The sequence below is a fragment of the Carassius gibelio genome, chromosome B15, assembly GCF_023724105.1.
Source record: "Carassius gibelio isolate Cgi1373 ecotype wild population from Czech Republic chromosome B15, carGib1.2-hapl.c, whole genome shotgun sequence".
NCBI classification, from domain to species: domain Eukaryota; kingdom Metazoa; phylum Chordata; class Actinopteri; order Cypriniformes; family Cyprinidae; genus Carassius; species Carassius gibelio.
The window spans coordinates 774,184-796,942 of record NC_068410.1 but is presented as its reverse complement, the minus strand read 5'-3'; the positions used below and the strand labels follow the sequence as shown (position 1 = coordinate 796,942).

Genomic DNA, 22,759 nt, shown 5'->3' with positions numbered 1-22,759 from the left:
CTTTTTAAAATTATGTGTATATATGTAGAATTGTAACAAAATAGAAAATAATATAATAGAAATGATAGAAAATCAATAAATAAAAAATACAACACAAATGAAGGCATAGGGAAACCATATATATAATGACACCACTGCCCTTTTTGCTCTGCAGAGATATAATTTTCATAAGCAGCAGCAGGTGCTATATTAGTTTTCGTATGCATTCTTCTCATTGTTCACCTCAGGCAAATAACCAAATCATCATGGCCTGCTCTTTTGTATGTAATGTTTAATCAAACACATGTTCAAATAATTCAACACGTTAATCAAACACATAGGGTTAGTTATGAAAGCCCTCATACAACAGCTCTGTGTTTGTCCACTTATAATCCAATGCACACGCAAACAACCGTTTCTTTGTTTGTCTATTCGGTGAGCTATTGCTTTAATTTCCGATCATGCATTTGTTTGTTCGTTTAAGCTCTATGTCCTTTTTCTGTGTATATTCCTCTTTTTGTTTTATTATGTCATGCTTCAGGCGTGCCTGTGTGAGGAAGAACATTTCCACCTGCACACAGTGGTTAAACATTATGAGAGCAGGTAGGGGTGCTAATCAGAGATGGACGGTACACCACAAGCCCCAGGTTAGAAACAATCTCTGTGAGTATTTAATATTTATGGCTTCGGTTTGTTCTCCACTTCAAAACAATAGAAGAATTGTGGATTTATTTGGATTGAGAGGTCGACCGTGTTTAAGCTGCATTCTCATAAATGTCAAAAGATGGCATTTTTGGTTTGCTAATAGCATTGAATGGAAACTAAAATGAAAACCTGGTTACCTGCCCTGCTGTCTACTGTTTACGTTGTCAGATGCCTTTTAAGGAGCATCCTACGAAACCTTTTTGGATCATATGGAACAATCTACAAAAAGAAATGTCATACATATAGCACTTGAGAACATCTGATTTCAATATAGTTTGATACAATAATCTAATATGCACAAATACATAGCACACACAACATAGATGCATTTGATTAAATTATTTGTGTTGAAACAATTTAATGCATTTTACATACCTATATACTTTCTAGCCATTATAAGAATTTTGGCTACTTTGGAACTTTGGCTTTAAAAAGGTTCTCAAAAAACAAACAAAAAACATCAAACAACATTTAAACATTGTTCATGATATTTGATATATATATATATATATATATATATATATATATATATATATATATATATATATATATATATATATATATATATATATATATATATATATATTTATATATTTTTTTTTTTTTTTTTTTTTTTTTTTTTTTAGTCGGATGCTCATTCAACATTTTAAACTTAACATTTCTTAATTTCAGATGGTTTAGACAACATTTAAAAGTAACATTGCCATAATGTTTTCCAAATTATAAAACGGAATGCTTCCTGAATGTTTTCTCTAACATTAACAAAACCAAATAAATACATATAATATAATATAATATAATATAATATAATATAATATAATATAATATACTTATAGTGCTGTCAAACGATTAATCACGATCAATTGTATCTAATATATATATATATATATATATAAAAAAATTGTTAACATAATATATGTGTGTACTGTGTATATTTATTATGCATGTGTAAATACACACATACACAGCATATGTTTTGAAATCAGCATATTAGAATGATTTCTGAAGGATCATTTGACACTGAAGATTGAAGTAATGATGCTGAAAATTCTAATTTAGAAATAAACAGTTTAGAGTTTTTTTTTTTTTTTTTTTTTTTTACACAATATTATTTTATTATTGTTAAAACAAATACAGCTTTGATAATCATTAAAATAAACTTCTATCAAAAACATAAGAACAAAAAAAAAAAAAAAAAAAAAAAACTGACCAAATGTTTGATTGTACTGTAGGCCTAGTCCAATCTGTGATTAAAAGTGTGATACTGTACCTTAGATCACTCTTCACTTTTCGTGATTAATCATACAGTACAATATGACTTATCTTTGATCGGACTTAGTTATGACATGCAGAACTAATAATTATATGTCTGCTCCCTTCTCTAAAATGTCTTCTGTGGAAAAGTAAAAACCGTGCATTTACCGGAGCGCTGTGATTCCATCGAGCTGAGCATGTCTTAACTCAGCATTCATTAGCAGCTGCTGACTCTGAACTTCAGAATGCTGTTTCCCAGAGAATCTCAGAGTAATTCAGCCAAACAGATGGCAAAGGAAGGCGCCCTATTCGGCAAATCAATTATATACATTGATAACACATCTCTATTGACCTGGATTCCTTTCAGCTGCATGACTGAAAACAAAAAAAGACATTACATTAGATAAACTAAACCAGGCAGCATATATATATATATATATATATATATATATATATACATATATATATATATATATATATATATATATATATATATATATATATATATATATATATATATATATATATATATATATACATATATATATATATATATATATATATACATATATATATATATATATATATATATATATATATATATATATATATATATATATATATATATATATATATATATAGTATGGTAACGGGAGGTGCATTGCTCACAGGGGAGATAAGTGATGTGCATTTTGCGGTCCAGGCATCGTGCCAACTTGTATGTCCTAAAACAAATGTTTAATGATACATAATCCATGGCATCTGCTGTAATAGGCTTCCACCTAGCATTAAACCTAAACACTTTCGGTCGACACCGACACTAAAATAATCACACTGCTTTGACTTTGGATGTGTCATTAGTAAACCTCTCTTACCCAAATTACGCAGCGCAGGAGTCTTTGTAGCTCTGCTTGGCCAAGTTACCGTATCTGTGCTTTGTGGATCAAACAAACCAATTTTTTTATTATTATTATTATTATTATTTTTTTTATTTTTTTTTTTTTAAAGCACAATTTTCAAGCAAAACCTATCTCAAGTTTTAGAATCAAACACAGCACCTCCATTAATTTATGGGTGTTTCTTCAATGGGCACTTTTGAAAAAAACAAAGCACTCATTCACACTGTAGTTTAGTATTTAATTTCTTTTTAACAATGCCAAACGTGTATTTCTCAAATTCTATTTTTAAAATGACATTATTATATTTCAAACACAACAAAATGGATAATTTTGTAATAATCCATGTCTTACTATGTCTACTTTCTTAGGTGAATTTCATTCATCATACATATATTTTTTGACATCATCATAGCTTGGAAATTTTAATCATAGTAATACAATGTTCTGCTTATTTCATATTTGCCTTGATTTTTGTGTTGTTGTTGTTTTTCACATGTGTTTTTGAAACCAATGTCTCCTAACTTTTTCTTCTCTAACTTTTGATCAACTTTATCTGATTAAATATAAGGGTCACTAAAACAAACGAGGGTCACCAAAATGAGTCATTTTTATCTCATGAGATTAGATCGGAGTTCACACACATATATATATATATTTTTTCTTCATAATTTACTATATAACTGGGTAAAGGGTTAAAACAATAAACTCTATACATAAAATGAATTTGAATAGTAGCGTAGGTAAATGATGAAAGCATAGACATATCTCGTCACGTGTTCTCAAATATGTATTTTTGTATTCAACAAAAGCATGTCAGAATGCTCTATTGATTTATGTCAGAAGCTGAAGAACATGTGAAAGTTGACTCTTGCCTCTCACGTGGGTGTTCTCACCTTACGTAATGTGGATAGAAAAGGTGTGGGCTGCTCAGGGTGTTTGCGCAACACTACCTGCAAGCACATGACAAAAAAAAAAAAAAAAAAGGGACAAAAAAGGGACAAAAAACAATCTGTGTGCTTTCTAACTCTTTTCCATTCAGGTATAAGAGTGCAATGCACCTAAAATTAAACAAATTACAGCTAATAATGAAATGCAGTGTGATCTCTATGATGGTTGGTTTCAGTTACACATAACAGTTTGAAGACAGGAACTTGCACATTATGACTCATTATGAGCTTTCCATGATCTTGTCAGTCTCGCTGATGGGTTAGTCATGATGCGAAAAAATGAGACTAACAAGAAAGGGAGAAAAAAAAAAAAAAAGTGTGTGGCTGGGTGGATTTACTTCATAATCTCGCCAGATCAGACAAAACCTCAATTTTTAAGAAAATATTATTTCATTTTAATCTTCAAAATGCTTTTAATTAAAAGCTTGTTTCACCTTGATATCAGTCAGTGTGTATATCTTTAATTCATATCAAGGTTAAAACATACTTTAATTTAATATTAAAATTAAAATTAAATTTATGCATTTGGCAGACGCTTTTATCCAAAGCGACTTACAGTACATTCAGGCTATAATTTTTTGTCCTATCATGTGTTCCATAAACACAATATTCATATTATTATTCTTCATTTAATGTTTTACTTTATTTGCACAGGGGTAAGCAGTATGTCAAACAGTGAAATACTTTAAATGTTAAACTTCAGATTTGTAGCTATATATTTATCAAACTTACAGTAGAAGTTTTAACATGTAAACTACATACAGTAATAGAACCATTTTATAAACAAGCGGCTGAACTGAAGTTCTCAGAACAAAACTAGTTTTCATTAATGTCAGGTTGAGGCAAGTTGTCATACTTTTTTATTTTAAATGTATACATTTATACAATTATGGCATTTGTTATTCAAAGCAATGGTTCACACATATGTTGTATGTCTTTATATGAACAGTAGGTACAGTATCTATCTATCTATCTATCTATCTATCTATCTATCTATCTATCTATCTATCTATCTATCTATCTATCTATCTATCATTTTATTCATTTATTTATGTTAATTAATTTCTAAACAATGTAATTTAACTTTGTTTTATTTTACTTAATGACAGATTTGTCATTTTGAAAAGTTACCCCAAATAGTCACAATGTGCCTCAGTTGTTTAAATTACTGTAACAAAAAAAAAAAAAAAAAAAAAAAAAAAAAAAAAAAATAATAATAATAATAATAATAATAATAATAATAAAATCCATATTTTAAACTAGATACGGGTTTAAACCAATGGAAACTTCTACCGTGTAGTGTGACACCATTCCCCACCACAGCAATGTGTGTGCAGTTAACAGTATCTGTTCCCTAAGCAATATTGTGTAGTCAACCCTTCAGTGTATGATTCAGAAGTGCACGTTGAAATAAACCCCAGACACATTCACTACAGTAAAGAGTGTGACAGCTTCACTCGGGTGTTCAGAAGGTAAGCTAACATATATAATGGCCGAGGAGGATACTCAAAGCACACACTCCCGCAGAAGTGCTGCACAAGGATGCGTTCAGGACTCGTCTCTCTCTCTCTTTCTCCTCTCCATAAGGAGTCACGATAGCCCCTTTGACTGTACGGAGGGAGGAGCTCTAGTGAAGTGAAGCTCCAGCACAAGCTCATTCACTGGGCAGATCGTGAGGCTGGAGAATCTGCCTCCTCGACACCTTCAGTAAGAAACCGCTGGGGTCAGGCGCTCTCCGAAGCGACGCGGACAGTTGAATATTAATTACAGACTTTTAGTTTCGGCCACTGGACTAGCTGAACACTGAAACGTGGAGCCCAAGAAATGCGGGCGCAAAATATCTGAACATCGCGACTGGACACGTAAATGAATAATCAAACAACCCACTGCGCGATGGAGAGCTCAGGGCAAGTTGGATCTGGACTTGTTCCATGCGTCTTTTTGCGCGGTGGGCTCTTCCGTGCCAGGGAAGCCTTTTGAGAAGTCCAGGCGTCCGGTTTGTGCTACAAAACTGGGTGGTTTTGTTTGATCCACAAAGCACAGATAACTTGGCCAAGCGGAGCTACAAAGACTCCTGCGCTGCGTAATTTGGGTAAGAGAGGTTTACTAATGACACATCCAAAGTCAAAGCAGTGTGATTATTTTAGTGTCGGTGTCGACCGAAAGTGTTTAGGTTTAATGCTAGGTGGAAGCCTATTACAGCAGATGCCATGGATTATGTATCATTAAACATTTGTTTTAGGACATACAGGTTGGCACGATGCCTAGACCGCAAAATGCACATCACTTGTTTCTCCTTCGAGCAGTTATTTTCTAATGCACCTTCCGTTACTATATATATATATATATATATATATATATATATATATATATATATATATATATATATATATATATATATATATATATATATATATATATATATATGAAACCGAACGCATTGCAAAAGTACAATAGACAGTGCTAATGTAACACTGACTCCTGTGATCTCAAGGTATATAAACCCTTATAAGGTTTAATGTACTTATATTTTCTCATTCCCTGCAAATGCAGTCCCTGTAAATGAAACTCATGTGACTTCATTGTGATGTAGTCGTCTGCAGCACAGATGCTCGCCTTCAAAGTCACATTTACACAAAGGCATAGACACACACACTCACAAGTGTTCAGGCAGACATACCTACACACAGAAGTCCTCATTTAATGTCTGGAGAGACAGAGTTTGCAGCACACTCTCTAAAAGCCCACGAGAAATAGATGTGCAGTCCACATTAAATCTGTTGTTATGTGTAGAGAGGTTTCAAACTGTGACTAAGATGTTGAAGTTATTAAACTTTTATTTTAATAAATGCAAGACATTGTGCAAATACACAGACAGATAGGATTAATGTGAAGAATTAATTAGTCTGAACTTTTTTAAATTGAAAACACATAGCATTTAGGTATCATGTTTAGTAGCTTAACTGGCTGAGTGTGACGCTAGCGACATCAAGGTCATGGGTTTGATTCCCAGGGAACATACAGTGCAAACCTATTAAATGTAAATTGAAAGTGCATACATGTTAGTACAAGTCTTTTATTGAATGCATTTTCCTTTTAAAGAAAGGATTATTAATAAATTTCAGATTGATGTCATACTTGTTTGGATTTCTTTTTGAGGTTGACCACAGTTATTTAACATGAATGTATGCAATGCTTTTTTCATACTCTAACATGTTCTTTTCTGACACACCTGCCACTTTGGATGTTTTACTGCACTTTTAATTGGACAGCATGTTTTGCATGTGTCAAATAACTCCAAACTGAGACAAATTTGTGATCTTAAACTGTTAAAATAATAGTTCTCTTATGCATTAGAAAAACAATTTATGTTCATAGTTCTTAAAATAACCTTTTTTTATTCTTAGTGTGAATGATATTTCAATAATCTGAGGATCCATAAATAACCTTTTGTGCAATAGAAATGTTCTATGGATGTTAAAGGTTCTTCATTTCATTAAGGAACCTTTATTTTTAAGAGTGTGGAAAACTGTTGCAACTGCACTGTAGGAGATGATTAAATCACCAATATCATCAGTCTAATGATTTTTGACTATCTTAGAAGTAAAAAAGAGGGATTTTACATGCATGTGCAATTGTAAAATCAATCAAACATGGCGGTTAAACTGTATAGTTTTATTAACAGTGAAGGCTAAACCCACTATGACACTCAATATCGAGTGGGCGAGTTTATTAGCTTCACAGGACTGTGTGCCTTTTCTTTCGCCTCTGTTCTTATATGTGGGTGTTGTGGCGTCTCCCTGGGGCGAGAACATCATTTCCTCCATAGTGCCACAGACACAATGAAGGGGCCATCTGCGCTAGTCCACTGATTTGTGCAGGGTAAAATGGAGCGTCACTGATTCGCTCATCCCTTTGCCCCAAGCCCAGTGTACACTCTTTCTCTTCATCTCTCCATCCCTCATTCCCTTGCACTGGATGTTATGGTCCCCCAGTGGCATGCTGCGGATGCAACCTGCAACAATCTGTTGGAGGTTACTTCCCTTTATTGAGAGCTGTGCGCTTACATGCTCAACACGGACACAAACAACACTGGTGTGTCAAAACAAGCTGGGAATCCTACATCGGATCTTGATACCTGGCTACATCTCATCTCAAGTGATCGATGTGTGCAATTTAATCAAGTTACCTTTTTTCAGTGCTTTATACAATAAGGAGTGTTTCAAAGCAGCTTCACAGTAAAAAGCAAGAAAATAACGATTAATGATGCAAGCGTGATCTAATATGATAAGGCAGCCCTTCAGAAGACAGTAGCTTCATTATTCTCAATTCAGATCAGTGTGGATTCAGGTGGATTCACACTGAATTGAATTTAACTGAATAATGACACTGAACTGAATTGTGAAGTTCATCAATTAGGAAATAAGTCCAAGTTAGCTAAATGCAGCTCTAAAAAATGCAATAGTGATGTTATTCAGTTCAAATCAGTTCAATATTGATTCAGTTCAGTTTAATAAATGTTGACTTTGCAAAATGCATCAATTATAAAAAATAAGAAAAAAAAATTCTAAATCATCACTACAGTAGACAATATTGTCAGCATAATTCAGTTAATAATTCATAATTCAGACTGAATTGAGCTGAATAATGACACTGAACTGAATCAACACTGTGCAAAATTCATCAATTGCGAAAGAAGTTCAACTCAGCTATAAGCAATTCAACAGAAGACAGTACTGTCCTTACTCAGCTTGAATCATTTCAGTTCAGTAACTTTGTAACGTTCATCAATTAAGAAACAAGTTAAATTCAGCTGTATGCAGCTCTACAGACGGCAATAATGCTGATATTCAGCTTGAGTCAGTTGATTCAGTTTAGTTCAATAATAGTGTCGATACTGCAGAATTAAACAAATAAATTCAATTCAACTATACAACAGCCCTACAGAAGACACAGTGTAATTATTCAGCTCAATCCAGTTTATTAACCCTCTGAAGTCGATTAACGCGTTATGAGGCATTTTCTCCTGATAACCCCAAAAAAACTCAGATCAATCGAATCTGTAAAGGGTCTACTTTGAAATATTATGAAGTTTTAAATAACAATATACAATACTATACCATTCAAAAGTTTGATGTAAATAATAAATGTAAAAAAATAAATGTAACTGGAACAAATGTAACACAATGCTCTTTTTTCAATGTATCCCCCATAAAAAATAAAAAATAAAAAATAATAAAAAAAAAATAAATAAAAAAAACATGAAATAAATATATATAATCAGCTATTTTCAACATTAATAATAATAATAATTATGATGATAATAATAACAATAAAGGTGTTAGTCAGATTTTATTGTTCCTAATAAACTGTTTAACTGCTCCCCCAAGTAGATATTAAATTATGTTGTGGGATAATTAAATATATATTTTAAATGTCTACAAACATAAAATGATATACATGTATTTTGTTCTCACATTCTTTCTTGTAACTCTTCTCTCTCAGTGACACAGCTGACTGAACGGCTCATTATGCAGCTCATTATGCAGCTCATTATGCAGGCCTTTGTGTTCTCAGGTGTACATCACAACGATATTTGATGATATTTAACTCGCATATGACTTTTACCAACGTAAAACAAAAGGTAAAAGGCATATGACTTTTACCAACAAAAAGTGTCTTAGAAAATTTAAATCAATATATTGTTTTGTGTAAGTGAGTAAACAATATGATTTTCATTTCATTTAGAATGAGAAATTCCAGGCTACAAGCTCCAGTTCTCAAAAGTCCCGGGAACCAATGTTCTGTATGTGTTTCATTGCCATATTAAAATAGTACCAAGTAATGTAAAACAGCATTGTAATAAGGACTAAATTTTTAGTGCTGCTTATCTGATCGAATGCTTTAAAGTGCTGAAGGTGGTTGCAGGGGCATTGCTTTGGGCGCTAAGTTCAGAGTTTTGTTATACTGGATTTCTCTGTGGTTGCTAAGGTGTTCTGAATAGTTGCTAGGTGGCTGTTTACTGGCCCAAGTTTAAAGAGCCCTTTTTCATATCTCTTGAAATGGCTCGGGTCCTTCCCTCAATAACCGTCTGGAATGCTTTTTTATTTATTTATTTTTTTTTTTTATCGACCACCTGGTGAATAGCATAAGTCTAATTGCTTCGGAAAAAGTAATAGCACCCAACTTGACTCCTTCATGATTGTAATTTGTGCTGGATGAGTTATATGCCATATTTTAGTACTTAGAGTTTAAACAAACCCTTGACCCATGTATGAGCAATAGTAGTAATAACGCTCTCCATGCTACTAACAACTAGTTTTAACTTTGTTTGAAAGAAATGGATCTCTAGTATCTGTCTGTTGATGAAAACGACACTGAGAAAATTAAATCATCGATCTTCTTTCCCTGCTTTGAGATAATGGTTGCCCTTGTAAATAAATGTGAGTCTCTCTAGTGGATACACATTGTGCAGTTCAGATTTATTTGAGTCTGGATAACATTGAAATCCTTTTTTTTTTTTTTTTTTTTTTTTTTTTTTTGTCCAAATTGGGAGAAACGCTGGAGGAAGGAGCAACTGCAGATAGTTTTATTACAGAATTACTTTGAAAATGTACAGAATAACTTCTACTGTAATAGAAGTTAAGAATAATAATTCTACTGTATTTTAAAGTAGTAGATAGTTAATTTCATGCATGTATTAATTAAAAATAATATTTGTTAAATTAGTTTAGCAAAAAGTATTATTATTATTTTAATAATCATTGGAATATTTTTTTTCTAATGTTCAATTGAATGTGTTGCTTGTTTATATGCAATTGTGAAATTTATACATAGTATAATATAAATATTGCTTACTGTTAATGTTAATTAATCTATTATTGCTAATGATGGATACCTTATTGTAAAGCATTACTGCATTTTCTCTTTAGAATTTTTTTTTTCTTTCAAGTAAACTAATGTCATAGCAGAGCAAAAGTTGGAAGATAATCCTGCTAAACAAGTTAGTTAGTTAAAGTCAACATATTTACATCTTCCATAATAACTTTGCTTCCTGAATAATATCACACGTTTAATGGCACACAATGTGCAAAATAATCTTCTGACTTAAGAATAAATCTAGCTTTAAATGCAATAAAAGAAAAAGGGCTGAAAAGCTGTTAAAAGTGATGATTGTTTTATTAAATGATTACATCTCTGTAATATCTTCTGCATTTATCTCATTAGCCACAGTCATTTTCATAAGCTTCAGGCAAACTGAATTCACAGAGCTGAACGACGTGAACACTCATATGATTCATCTAGAAATCCAGCGCTATATAAATTGAATATGTCAACTCTGTGTCAGACCCACTGCTGTCATTTTTCCACATCATTTGCTTTAGTGACCAGAGAAGTTATAAAAAGTTTTTAACAAGTCACGCACTTGCTTGAATACATGTAATCTAACACCATTTCAGACAGACTGATACTTTGTTTTTCATTAGAAAATATGAATGATGCTTATTTATGCAATATGATATTATGGTCTGCTTTTTAGTATTGCACAAAATCATTCAATCACTTAGCGCACTTCATAGCATGAGCAATAACAATAGCATGCGTTTTGCATCAAATTGTAATACTTTTGGTCAAGGGTTCGTTGAATACACTAACCCAAACTATAAGCAACAGAGATGCTTGACTTACTGTAGCATGTACCAATAAAATGGGATCACAGAAGCGTGGTCTATTTGAATAAACTCTAGTGAAGGGGAAAATCAAATGGAGAGCAGAAAAAGTGAGAACAACATCCTGTTGTGATGTTGATTTGCAGGGAGAGGTGCATCTGTTACATGCAGATGTTTGTTTGCGTGAGCATATCCGGTTTCAACCGATAGATCTAATGGCTTGATTTCCTGTGAAATAATTATAGCACATTTTTTTAGCAACACATTTGAAAGAAAGCCCACTGCACTACTTCTGCTCCTGCCTAGAAATGCATTCATTTTATATAGAGCAAAAGATAAATGTGATGTCCAGTGATGATCCATAGGATCCAAAACCTACAAAGGCATCATAAGTGCACTCAAAACACTAAGGTTGTTCCAAAATATTAACTACAACATTATGCTGCCTTCTAAGATAACTTTTTTTACCCAAATTCAAAGGAACCATTGATAGCATGGCAGAGAAAATTAAACAATAATGCCCTACAAGCAACTTGAGACAGAAGTGAGAGAAATTACAATAATAAATACACAAAAACGGCAAACTATATATAGTTGTAAAGTTGTGCTGATAACTTTACATACAATGTGCAAAATGATAATAACTGAAGAAAAAAAAAAGAGGAATCATGAAATGTGTTATTTATTGATTTTTATTTTGTAATGTCCTGAATAAGCTATTTCACATAACAGATGTTTACATATACTCCACAATACAAATAATAACTGAATTTATAAAAACGACTCATTTTATGATAGTTGTTCATGAGTCCCTTGTTGGTCCTGGGCAGTTAAACTGAAAAAATCTTCTAGCTCCTGCATGTTCTTTGGTTTTCCAGCAACTTCTGCATATTTGATGTTCATATATATAATTAATTTATTTATTTTCAGTGCTGTGTCTACTTCAGATAATAGACAACAAGATCACTCAGTGGGTTTTGAAACAGAGCCAAATTTTATTCATAAAAACGTCAAATGTTTCCGTTGTTTGGATCAAAATTATACATCCACCCTTTAAGGACAATGAAAACCCCAAATTATCCCATGTTATAACATTGGGTGTGGATATTAACTGGTCTGGCGCCTGAGTGTCCTGATCTTTTAACATTCTTGTATAATGGAAGCTCACTAGACCTAAATTATTCTACCTGGAATGAGGTTGCAACCCTAAACTGCGTTGTCATGTAGAAATGTCACGTTCGTCATGTTCACAGTCTGCGGACTGAAATGATTTGACACCAGCTTCACAGAAGACATGAGAGATAACACAATACTTGCAAAAGTCTAGGAAAATTAAAGTTGTATATGTCCTTTAAATAGCATATGGTAATCAGATTATGCAAATTTGTGGTTGGTTCAAACAATAGATTTGCTCCTGTGTGACAGGAACACAGCCACTGATTGCCATGCTTCATTGGTCAACCTTGTTCTGGTGGTGTTTCATTACTGATCAGATAAATAATAAATGACCACCCCTTAGAAATGTGTCCGAGACAGCCACCATTCTCTCAACCTGCTCAAGCAAGACAATGCCCACAAACAATACTTCACTGGGGATTGGATCAAATATAATTTCCTTTTTAAGAAGGTTAGAATCATGAGATCCTACTAAAATGTCAATGAGCTCCAGATATTAAAAAAAAAAAGAACCCAAGGAACTTTACTTTGCAATTTATAGTTAGTTGTGTAGAGATTATTTGTCTTTGAAAGATGCTTGTGTTGCTGTAGGCTTGGAAGCAATTGAAATTCAACATTGGAGGGTAAACCGCACATATGGGAGCGTACAAAAAATGGATTGCCTCAAAACAAAGGACACTGAATTGTGATGCCAAGATAAGATAGTAGAAGCAAGAAGCGCACACTATATTTCCTCTGTTATGGATATATGAAGCTCTCAGCCACAAACAAGTTCACTAGACTCATACAAAATAGCCTTGAGGGTTATTCTTCTTTACTTTAATTTATTTGAACATTTCACGGGACATATAACATCAAACAATGTCATCAAACATTCACCATGTGCTGCTCCGATGGATTCTTCTTCTGGGAGTCTGCATTGTTGTCAGTTTTTCAGAGGAACTGGCAACTTAGCATATGTATATATATATATATATATATATATATATATATATATATATATATATATATATATATATATGTGTGTGTGTGCATGATGTGGGGTGGATACAGTATTGATATTTGGATGTCTTCCATTCTCTCTGTCATGTGTCACTTCAGTTGGAACAAACAAGTTACTGTGTTTGTACATTGTGGAAAAGGATTTTTCGCAGTTGTAAATAAAACAAAGAGTATACTTTACAAGAAAATGTGATTTAATTCTTTGTCAAAATGTGTAAATTGCTATTTGTAATTAATAGGAAAATCTCTTAGTGAACTGAAGTGAAAAATACGTTTCTACACCAATCGTATGTATTCATTTATTTATGTAGTTGTCATCTATGAAATTCAAAGTTTGTCACCTGTTTAAGAACATAAAAGAACAAGAAAAATCACACATAAAATCTCTCTAATATCTCAATTGTTTCTCTTAGACATCATGGATGTGCGTACCATAAGATCTTTCCTATGATCAACTTGTTATTCCAAAAATAAATCAGAAACCTCAGAATGTATTTGAATTAAACAAAATGACAATAATTATTGAAAAGAATTACCAAAATAGATGTCTTTAATATTTCAGTTGTTTGACTGAGGTTTCCTGCTTTTTATTTTTGTAGTTTGAAAAAAGAACCAGTGCTATTAAAATTGTGCTTAGGATTGATGATGAAAAGACCAAGCCTTAGATTTCAATATAAACTTAAACAAATAAATATACCCGGAACAGACAAATTTTCTGAACAATTCAACCTTGAAAAAAAAAAAGAAAAAAAAAAAAAAGAAACAATTTTCTTCTTTAAAGGGGGGGTGAAATGCTATTTCATGCATACTGAGTTTTTTACACTGTTAAAGAGTTGGATTCCCATGATAAACATGGACAGAGTTTCAAAAATTAAGTTGTACGTTTTTTGTTCCCAAAATACTCCTTCTGGTTTGTCACAAGTTTCGGAAAGTTTTTTTCGAGTATGGCTCTGTGTGACGTTAGATGGAGCGGAATTTCCTTATATGGGTGCTAAGGGCACGTCTGCCGGAAGAGCGCGCGTTCCCGTAGAGCAGAGCAGAGACATTCACTGATCAGAGCGAGAGCGTCGCGAAAAGTCACAAAAGAAGTGTGTTTTTGGTTGCTAGGGCACGACAACCCTGCGCAGATTACCAAAAAAAAAAAAAAAAACAGCATTAAGGGACCAGTGGATGGAGTTTATTTTTACAGAGATGCTTGTTCACAAGGCCCAGTTTGACGACGGATTTGCGTATCGTTTATTTCTTAAGGATTATGCAATCCCAAGAAAAAAGGGTCACGATCGTGTGTTAGAACCGCAGGCGGTGAGTAAAACTGCTTCAAATATCTCTGCCTCCTTGTTAGTGCGTCCGCCTCCCATCGGAGACCCGGGTTCGAGCCCCGCTCGGAGCGAGTCGTTGCTGCTGCTGCTTTCGTTCAGTTTCAGCCTCTGGATCTGATTCTGGATCATAAATAAATGTCTGAATCTGACTGTAAGCCATGGTTTGTTTTGGATGATGGTTTTGTCCTCAAGGTAATGTCACAGCTTCCAAACGCTCTCGACGCAAAAGTCTACTCGCGCTCGTGATTCTTTAGCTCCGCCCACACGTCACACCTCCAGCCGGTCGTGTTTTTCCTGGAAAAATCGGTACAGACTATCTTTCTCTTATGAATATAATAAAACTAAAGACTTTTTGGAGTTATGAAGGATGCAGTACTACTCTATATGTACTCAAGATTAACAGGATATTGAGTGAAAACGAGCATTTCACCCCCCCTTTAAATGCTAAAAGAGAAAAGGCTAAGAAAGAAACAACTATTTTATTATTATTATTATTATTATTATTATTATTATTATTATTATTATTATTATTTTATTTGTTTATATAGTATATCCACATTTATTTTACAACTTCATATCCATTCTGTAGTCAACAATTGTGTCAATTGTTCTTATTTGGCTACATAAATGTTATACTGTGTTTTCTTGAGCAATCAGGGCATGCCATTATTGGGATTCTTTCCCTACAAGTGGATTTTAGATTATACAGTCTTTTTTCTCAGTATAGAAGAAGCCTTAAGCAAACATCTCCATTTGTTCTACATTTAATCTCCTTACTGTGTAGCAAGAGAAACAACTGAGAGATCAAAAAAATCTCATTTGTGATTTGTCTTTCCTATGGGATAGCCTATATGCTTTGGCTAACCATGCAAGAGAAAGCCAGGAAAATTTGCTGTATCAGGACAGATGTTCTGATTCCCCTCCAAGGATGTGTGGAGCGGGTCATACAGGCAGGTTGGGTGTAAACCTGAGGCATGAGAAGTCACGAGTCGAGCTCTATGTGCGTATGTGTGTATATAGATAGTTAAGTAGATGTATATTAGGTCCTGCTTAAATGCATGAGAGCGCAATATGTAGGCTTCACTGGCTTCTAATGGACCACAAATTCTCTCTTCACTGTCAGCCACACACTGCTTGCTAAAAATAGGAATGGGACCATGTATTTTTTTTTTTTTTGTCTTTGTCCTGTCATCTAGCATGACATACAAAGCATTCATATTCTCCACAGTTTTTGTAATCTTTTAATCTAATTTTATTTATGCCACCACCCCCTTCCACTGCCGTTCTACCTGCATCCTCAAGAGAGTTGAAAAAAACATCTTTGTTGTCTTCACACACTGTGTTTGCTCACAGCTGTCAGCGCACGCAGTCTGTCGGTGTCATGTGGCATGCCGGACCGTTCAATGTTTGATTTAATGTCAATACAACTGGGAAGCCTTTCATTCCTTGCAGATTCTCTAGGACTCTGGGGCGTTTTATGTTTCCGTTAATTTGCATGGAACTGTGCAATGTTGTTTAAATGGCATTATAATATAATGAAGAATAGTGTGTGGTTATTTTTCTTCAGTGGAAATGTATGAGGAAGAGGTTGCTCTGGGGATTTTTTTTTTTGTTCATGTAAATATCAACTTTGTCCTCGACGTGTCTCATAAAGTTAATTTGAAGACAAAAAAAAAAAAAAAAAAAAATCAAACAGAGATACAAATAAAACCATCTTTGACATTTAGCATATAGAATATACAGATATAAAGCAGACCAGATCATTTGGTCTTGGAAGAATTTTCATAGAATGTTCATTCAAATCTCTTTTGATTGCAGATTTTAGTATCATCTGAGCAAAACTGGATACAGTGTGAGAAGATGGTCTTCATCATGATCATCTCCCTCAGATATTTCTCCTGAAATCCTGAAATCTCCCAAAATAAGAAATTGACAACAAAGTAGTCATATGAATCATATGAATTTAACAATTCAGGTTCCTCACATATTCATTAAAGCATTTTTGAGACTTTTGATGAAGAATTATTTTGTCAAATGATTAGATTTGCAAAATATGTTATTATTTATTTATACATTTGTTTTCTTTAGGAGGCATAAATGCAGTCCAATAATTAATTGCATTAATTTGTTTACTTATTTTAATTATTTTTGAATAATATGATATATATAAAAAAATAAATAAATAGAAAAATGTATAAGACCATAAGAGTCGATGATTGCTCAAAAGAATAGTGCTGCTAAATAGTGATTAGTGAAAGATGCAATGAAAATACCATGGTGCTGAGTCAGCACAAAAATGCATGCACATGAAACATTAACGGTAATTCTGTTCCAGTAAAAAACCTGTTCTGATTAAGAACCTGTTCTTGGCTCCAACCCTACAAATAAGACAAAGGCAATTATTGAATGTTGAAGAGAAAATATATGTAACATTAATGTGGAAGAACCTTCCATTCAAATTAATTCTTAGACATAATTGTTTGCATAGCGAGATGATTAAAGGACACATATCTTAAAGCACACTAATCCACATGTTTGAGGTAACATGGTCGGGAAAGCCATTGTAATTATGCACAGAAAAATCTCACAGGATGTCTGTTGCTGAGGACTGATGTAAAGTTGTAAAGTAAAATATAGGCTATGCATGCATACACATGCTTTGCTTTACTGTGAAGAAAAAGAAAGAAAAAGTTGAGTTTGTTTGGTTGTTTGATCTACAAATTATGAGCGACATAAGCACAAGTCTGTCTCTTGATTAGAATGTAATTATTCCAGTAATTTTAGATACTTAATTATTTATCTAAGTATGTAATGTGATATAATTATCACTATTATCATCATCATCAGTGACGCAACTAAATTATTCATTTAGGAATATTACAGTGTTAGTTACCATATAAAATATTCTAGTGTTCCAGTGCAATAATAAAATGCATAATAATAATAATAATAATATGCAATAAAAATAATAATATACAATAATAAAATGCAAGGAAGAGGATGCTTTTAAAAGCTTAAAAAATTATAAACCTGTAAATATCTTTATTTAGGCACATTTTTTTTCGCTTGTTTATTTCATTAGATTCAGCATTGTGAACTTGCAATACTCCTCATAATTCTGTGTTATTTTATGAGATTGCTTAATGCACTAAGTAATTACCTTTCCTTCTCTCCCCCTGTGTTGTCTTTTTAGATACAAGGAAGAAAAAAAAAAAATGCTGGCCAGGATCATTTTTGTTTGCTCCTTTTTTGCTGGTGCTAGTTTTGGAGATACTGAGCCTAAGTCATTGTACGGTGGAGCTTGCACATCTTTGTGCAACTGTGAAGAGAAAGATGGACACTTGTACATGAACTGTGAAGACAGAAACATAAGCAAAATCTCAGATGTGAAGGTCCCATCAGATATGCCTTTGCATTTAAACCTGTATAAAAATGACTTGGTGGAATTACTTACAGAAGATATGGAGGCTTTCAAGAACGCCGTCACCTTACATCTTGGTTTAAACAGCATACAGGAGCTTGAACCTGGCGTTTTTAGTGCACTGGGATCCCTAAGAAAGCTGCACATAAACAGCAATTTCCTGGTCATGCTGAAGGAGGACACATTTCACGGTTTGGTAAATTTGGAATACCTTCAGGCTGACACCAACTTCATCCGGGTCGTGGAGCCTGGGGCCTTCAGCAAGCTTGTCCGTCTTAAAGTTCTGATCCTCAATGACAACTCCATTGAGTTCCTTCCAAGCAACATTTTCCGGTTTGTGCCTCTGACACATTTGGATCTGCGTGGGAACAAGCTGCAGACACTGCCGTACGTTGGTTTCCTGGAGCATATTGGTCGTATCATGGAGCTCCTGTTGGAGGACAATGACTGGATGTGCAATTGTGAAATCTTGCATTTGAAGGTCTGGATCGAGAACATGCGGGCACAGTCGTCTATCGGTGAGGTGGTTTGCAAAAAGCCTGAGGATCTTAGGGGCATTTCTTTGGCCAGAGTCAAAAGGGATTTACTTTGTCCCTCTCATGCTGACATCAATCTCGAAGAGCCATCAAAGTCTCTAGACATGGTGGTTACCCCATCCACTAAGGTTGTTCAGATACCGAATGTCAACGATGGCACAAAAGTACCCACACCTGCAAATGGCCTAGGGACATTTTGCGTGCCAATGTGCTCTTGTCCTCCCCAAAGCATGGGTTTCTTAATGCACTGCGAGGACCGAGGCATTCAAAGGATATCTGATATAGGTATTCTTGAACAAAGCCCAACCAAGCTGTTTTTGACAGGAAATATGATACAGCGACTTTTCAAGTATGACTTTGTGACGTACGACAGTCTGGAACTGCTCAATTTGGCGAACAACCAGATAGACTACATTGACAATGAAACCTTTCTGAGTTTGAGCAATTTGAAAAAACTGTACCTGAATGGAAACAGGATAGAGAAAATCTCAGCAACAATGTTTCTTGGCCTCCACAATTTGGAATACTTGTACTTGGAGCATAATGTCATCAAAGACATTGAGGCTGGATCGTTCAACCCTTTGACAAATCTAAAGCTTCTGTTCCTAAACAACAATCTGCTCAACACTCTCCCTGCACAGATATTTCGTAATGTGCCCTTGGTGAGATTGAACCTAAGGAAAAATGTCTTTATGCACTTACCGGTGAGTAATGTGTTGGACCAGCTCAATTATTTGGAGCAAATTTATCTTGAGGACAATCCCTGGGACTGCACTTGTGATTTAGTCAGCCTCAAACAGTGGGTGGAAAAGCTAAGCAAGGACACTGTAATGGGTACCATCTTATGCCACACCCCTCAAAAACTTTCTACTGCTGAGGTTAGAAACCTGAAGCATGATGTTCTCTGTCCTGGCTTGGTCACCTATAGGTCCTTACCGGGAGACACCAAGGATGCTATTGTAGCCACGCCTGCGACAGGAGTCAGCACCAGTGGCTTCTTCCGGTCTCTGACAGAAGCAGTGCCCCTATCGGTGCTCATCCTCAGTCTTCTCATCCTCTTCCTGACCTTCATTTTCTGTGCTGCAGGGATCATTGTGTTTGTGCTACACCGTCGGCGTAGACAGGCTAAGAAGAAACAAGCCGAGGAGCAACCTCGCGAAAGCAGTCCCATCCACCTGCACTACAGCATGTATGGCCAGAAGACCACCCACCACGTAACTGAAAGGCAAGGACCCGGCATGTATGACGAACCTTCTCGTAGCCCCATTGTTCAGGTATGCAGAAACCCTAGTTACTGCTCTCAGCACAAAGAATATGAGTTGGATGAGTACGACAGTGAGAAACCTAAGCATATCTGCCATAGCATCCTCGACAAGGAGAGCGACTCCCTCCTCACAGGACCCAACGTGAAGTTCAGGGCAGTCACCGACTACCCTGCTGAGTTTGTGAGTGTGGGAGATGCAAGCTCCTTGTACAAGAACATCTTAGAAAGGGAACGGGAGCTCCAACAGCTCAGCCTCAGTGAATATCTCAGGAAAAACATATCACAGCTACAACCAGTGGTGGACATGCAAGTCCCCAACCCCCACAAGGAGCTTAAACTAGTGGAGACTCTTGTTTATACAAGGCCACGGAAGGTCATGGTGGAACAGACTAAAAACGAGTACTTTGAACTCAAAGCCAACTTACATGCCGAACCAGACTATTTAGAAGTCTTAGAGCATCAAACGACTTTCAACTGAGCTAAGTACAATATATACTTTGATTTAACAAATGATACTCCAAGTGCCTTGACAGTTCATTCTGAGTTCTGATTAGCTCAAGAGATATAATAAAATGACATCAGAGTAGAGGCAATCCTCACGATACGATCATTTGACGTGGACACAACTTATTTCATGCGGACCTCTAACGTTAGCATTGCAGATGATGGATTATGCATTCTAACAAAATTTCGCACCGAAAAAGTCACAAACAGTTGTCTTTGGACAAGATTGGCTTTGATACCAGAACATTTGATGTGTATTGTGGTTAATGCATTCTCTTTGGTAGGAAAGACTAGTCACTAGTCACTTCACATTTCTATCTGTGTATCTCTTATTATGTACGTAACAGATCTTCAAGCACTGTTTATCTGTAGCAATGGAAGAAATTGTGTTCTATTTTTTTCTTTCTTTCTGTCATACAGAACATTTATGCTTAGTTAAATGATTCCCTGGTTTGCTAAGTTCTGAATTAAACATTCCCAACACAGTTTTTGTTCATTAAATATTAAATAATGGTTGTATTTGGCATGCAAGATGCCTGAAAATTGCATTTATTAATAAATAAGGCGTCATCAAGAGCGAGTAGCTTGCCAAACAGCTATTGTTTTGACCCTGAGGTCAGACTTTATGAGTGGGCTCATTTATCGTGCCTGAAATTGGCCTCTCACCTGGAATTCTCAACATGCCTGGAGAGTTTGTTCAGAAATCATGTCACACAGACCCACTTGCTCATTACCTCCACTGCTTCTGATATGGACAAAAACTCTGCTGGGCATCCTTGGAGAAAATGAAAAGAAAATAATTGCACTACTTAAAATACCATTTAAAGGTGGTTGATGACAATCACGTTGTTGGACCGCACAGTCTATGCCATTTTTCCCATTGGAAAACCAAGTAGTGTCTCTTCTAGGTTGTATAATAGTGTTGTTTAAAGTTCCTTTTGAAAACACAAATCATATCTGACTATTTTCTTTCAGCATGACAATTATGCAGGGTGTTTTGTCTTCATTATCTGGCTGGAGAAGAAAAGAAAATATATATATCTATATATGTATAGAGAAAATATGCACACAAATTATTGTGTTAAGCCTTGAATTGTTTTTCTGTGTGGGAGATCACCATAGCTTTATTTTGTACAAGTGTGGATGGTAGTTATTTATTCTGTATATTTGTACATAATTTAACATTTATATATGTTTGTGTGCCTTTAATGTGGTACCAATTAAGCTGTAAATAAAAAAAAATAAAAAAAAAATAGTGGATTGCAATAATATGGCAAGTAACACAAATAGCACAAGTAAATAAATAAATTAAATGAGGAAAAAACATAGAGGATTTTTTTATTTATTTGTTTTTTTGTTTGTTTGTTTGTTTATTAACAAAAATAGAAGAATCCTATTATATCATTGGTTTTCAACTGGTGGTTGACAGTTGATAGAATTTCACACAGCAGGGAAAAACAATGTTAAATGAAAGTAATTAAATGTTTCTATTCAATAATACACAATTAGGAGGATAGCCAACGAGTTTAACATTTCAATTATATGTCAAATCAAATTCTACAGTATTTTGTTCTGTCACTTGATAGAAGCTAGTCAAATGAGGTAATAGTCAAAATAGAGAGACTGCTTGACATGTCCTCAAACCAAGAGCAAATATAAGATCAAGACTGCATTAAATATGGGTTACACTTTAACGAAGGTGCCCAAGAATCATCTATGATTTATACTTTGCTGTTTTGTGAACTAACAGTAATTAACGGCAGCTTCTTTGAGAATAAACATAAAAAATGTAAATTGTTTTACAATAAAATTTATGACATTTCAAAAATAGCATTGATATGATTACATCCACTCAAGCCGTAAATCGCACCCAAACATCCTCACGTCAGTTTGTGAACTTGACAGCTTGCCATAGCCAAACATAATTCTGTCAGACCCTCGTTTCTCGAAAAGAACCTTTTATGGAGCAGGCAACCAGCGTGCAACATTCAATAGCTCCTTAGAATGCTGAAGGCTTCTTTTCATCCACTCCACACTTTCATCTTCCCTTTCTCCCCGCTTAAGTGGCTTTCCAATATTTTTC

At 34.5% G+C, this 22,759-nt stretch overlaps 2 protein-coding genes across 2 annotated transcripts in view; both read left to right on the top strand.

Annotated features, from left to right (window-relative positions):
- LOC127973007 (aryl hydrocarbon receptor repressor-like) overlaps positions 1–2,144 on the top strand; it is a 20,929-nt gene extending 18,785 nt beyond the window's left edge. Inside the window, exon 6 of the mRNA XM_052577048.1 lies at positions 2,089–2,144. Coding sequence (XP_052433008.1) covers positions 2,089–2,144 — 56 coding nt within the window. The remainder of the gene's footprint in view (positions 1–2,088) is intronic.
- Positions 2,145–5,427: 3,283 nt separating this feature from the next.
- LOC127972291 (SLIT and NTRK-like protein 6) lies at positions 5,428–22,005 on the top strand. The gene is made up of 2 exons (XM_052575705.1): positions 5,428–5,876; positions 18,145–22,005. Exon 2 carries the CDS (start codon positions 18,167–18,169, stop codon positions 20,648–20,650), a length of 2,484 nt encoding a protein of 827 aa, XP_052431665.1. The 5' UTR covers positions 5,428–5,876; positions 18,145–18,166; the 3' UTR covers positions 20,651–22,005.
- The last annotated feature ends 754 nt before the right edge of the window (positions 22,006–22,759 follow it).

Bases quoted from the DNA above. Each gene is read 5' to 3' on its own strand.
- LOC127972291 (XM_052575705.1), top strand. From the start codon at position 18,167: ATGCTGGCCAGGATCATTTTTGTTTGCTCCTTTTTTGCTGGTGCTAGT.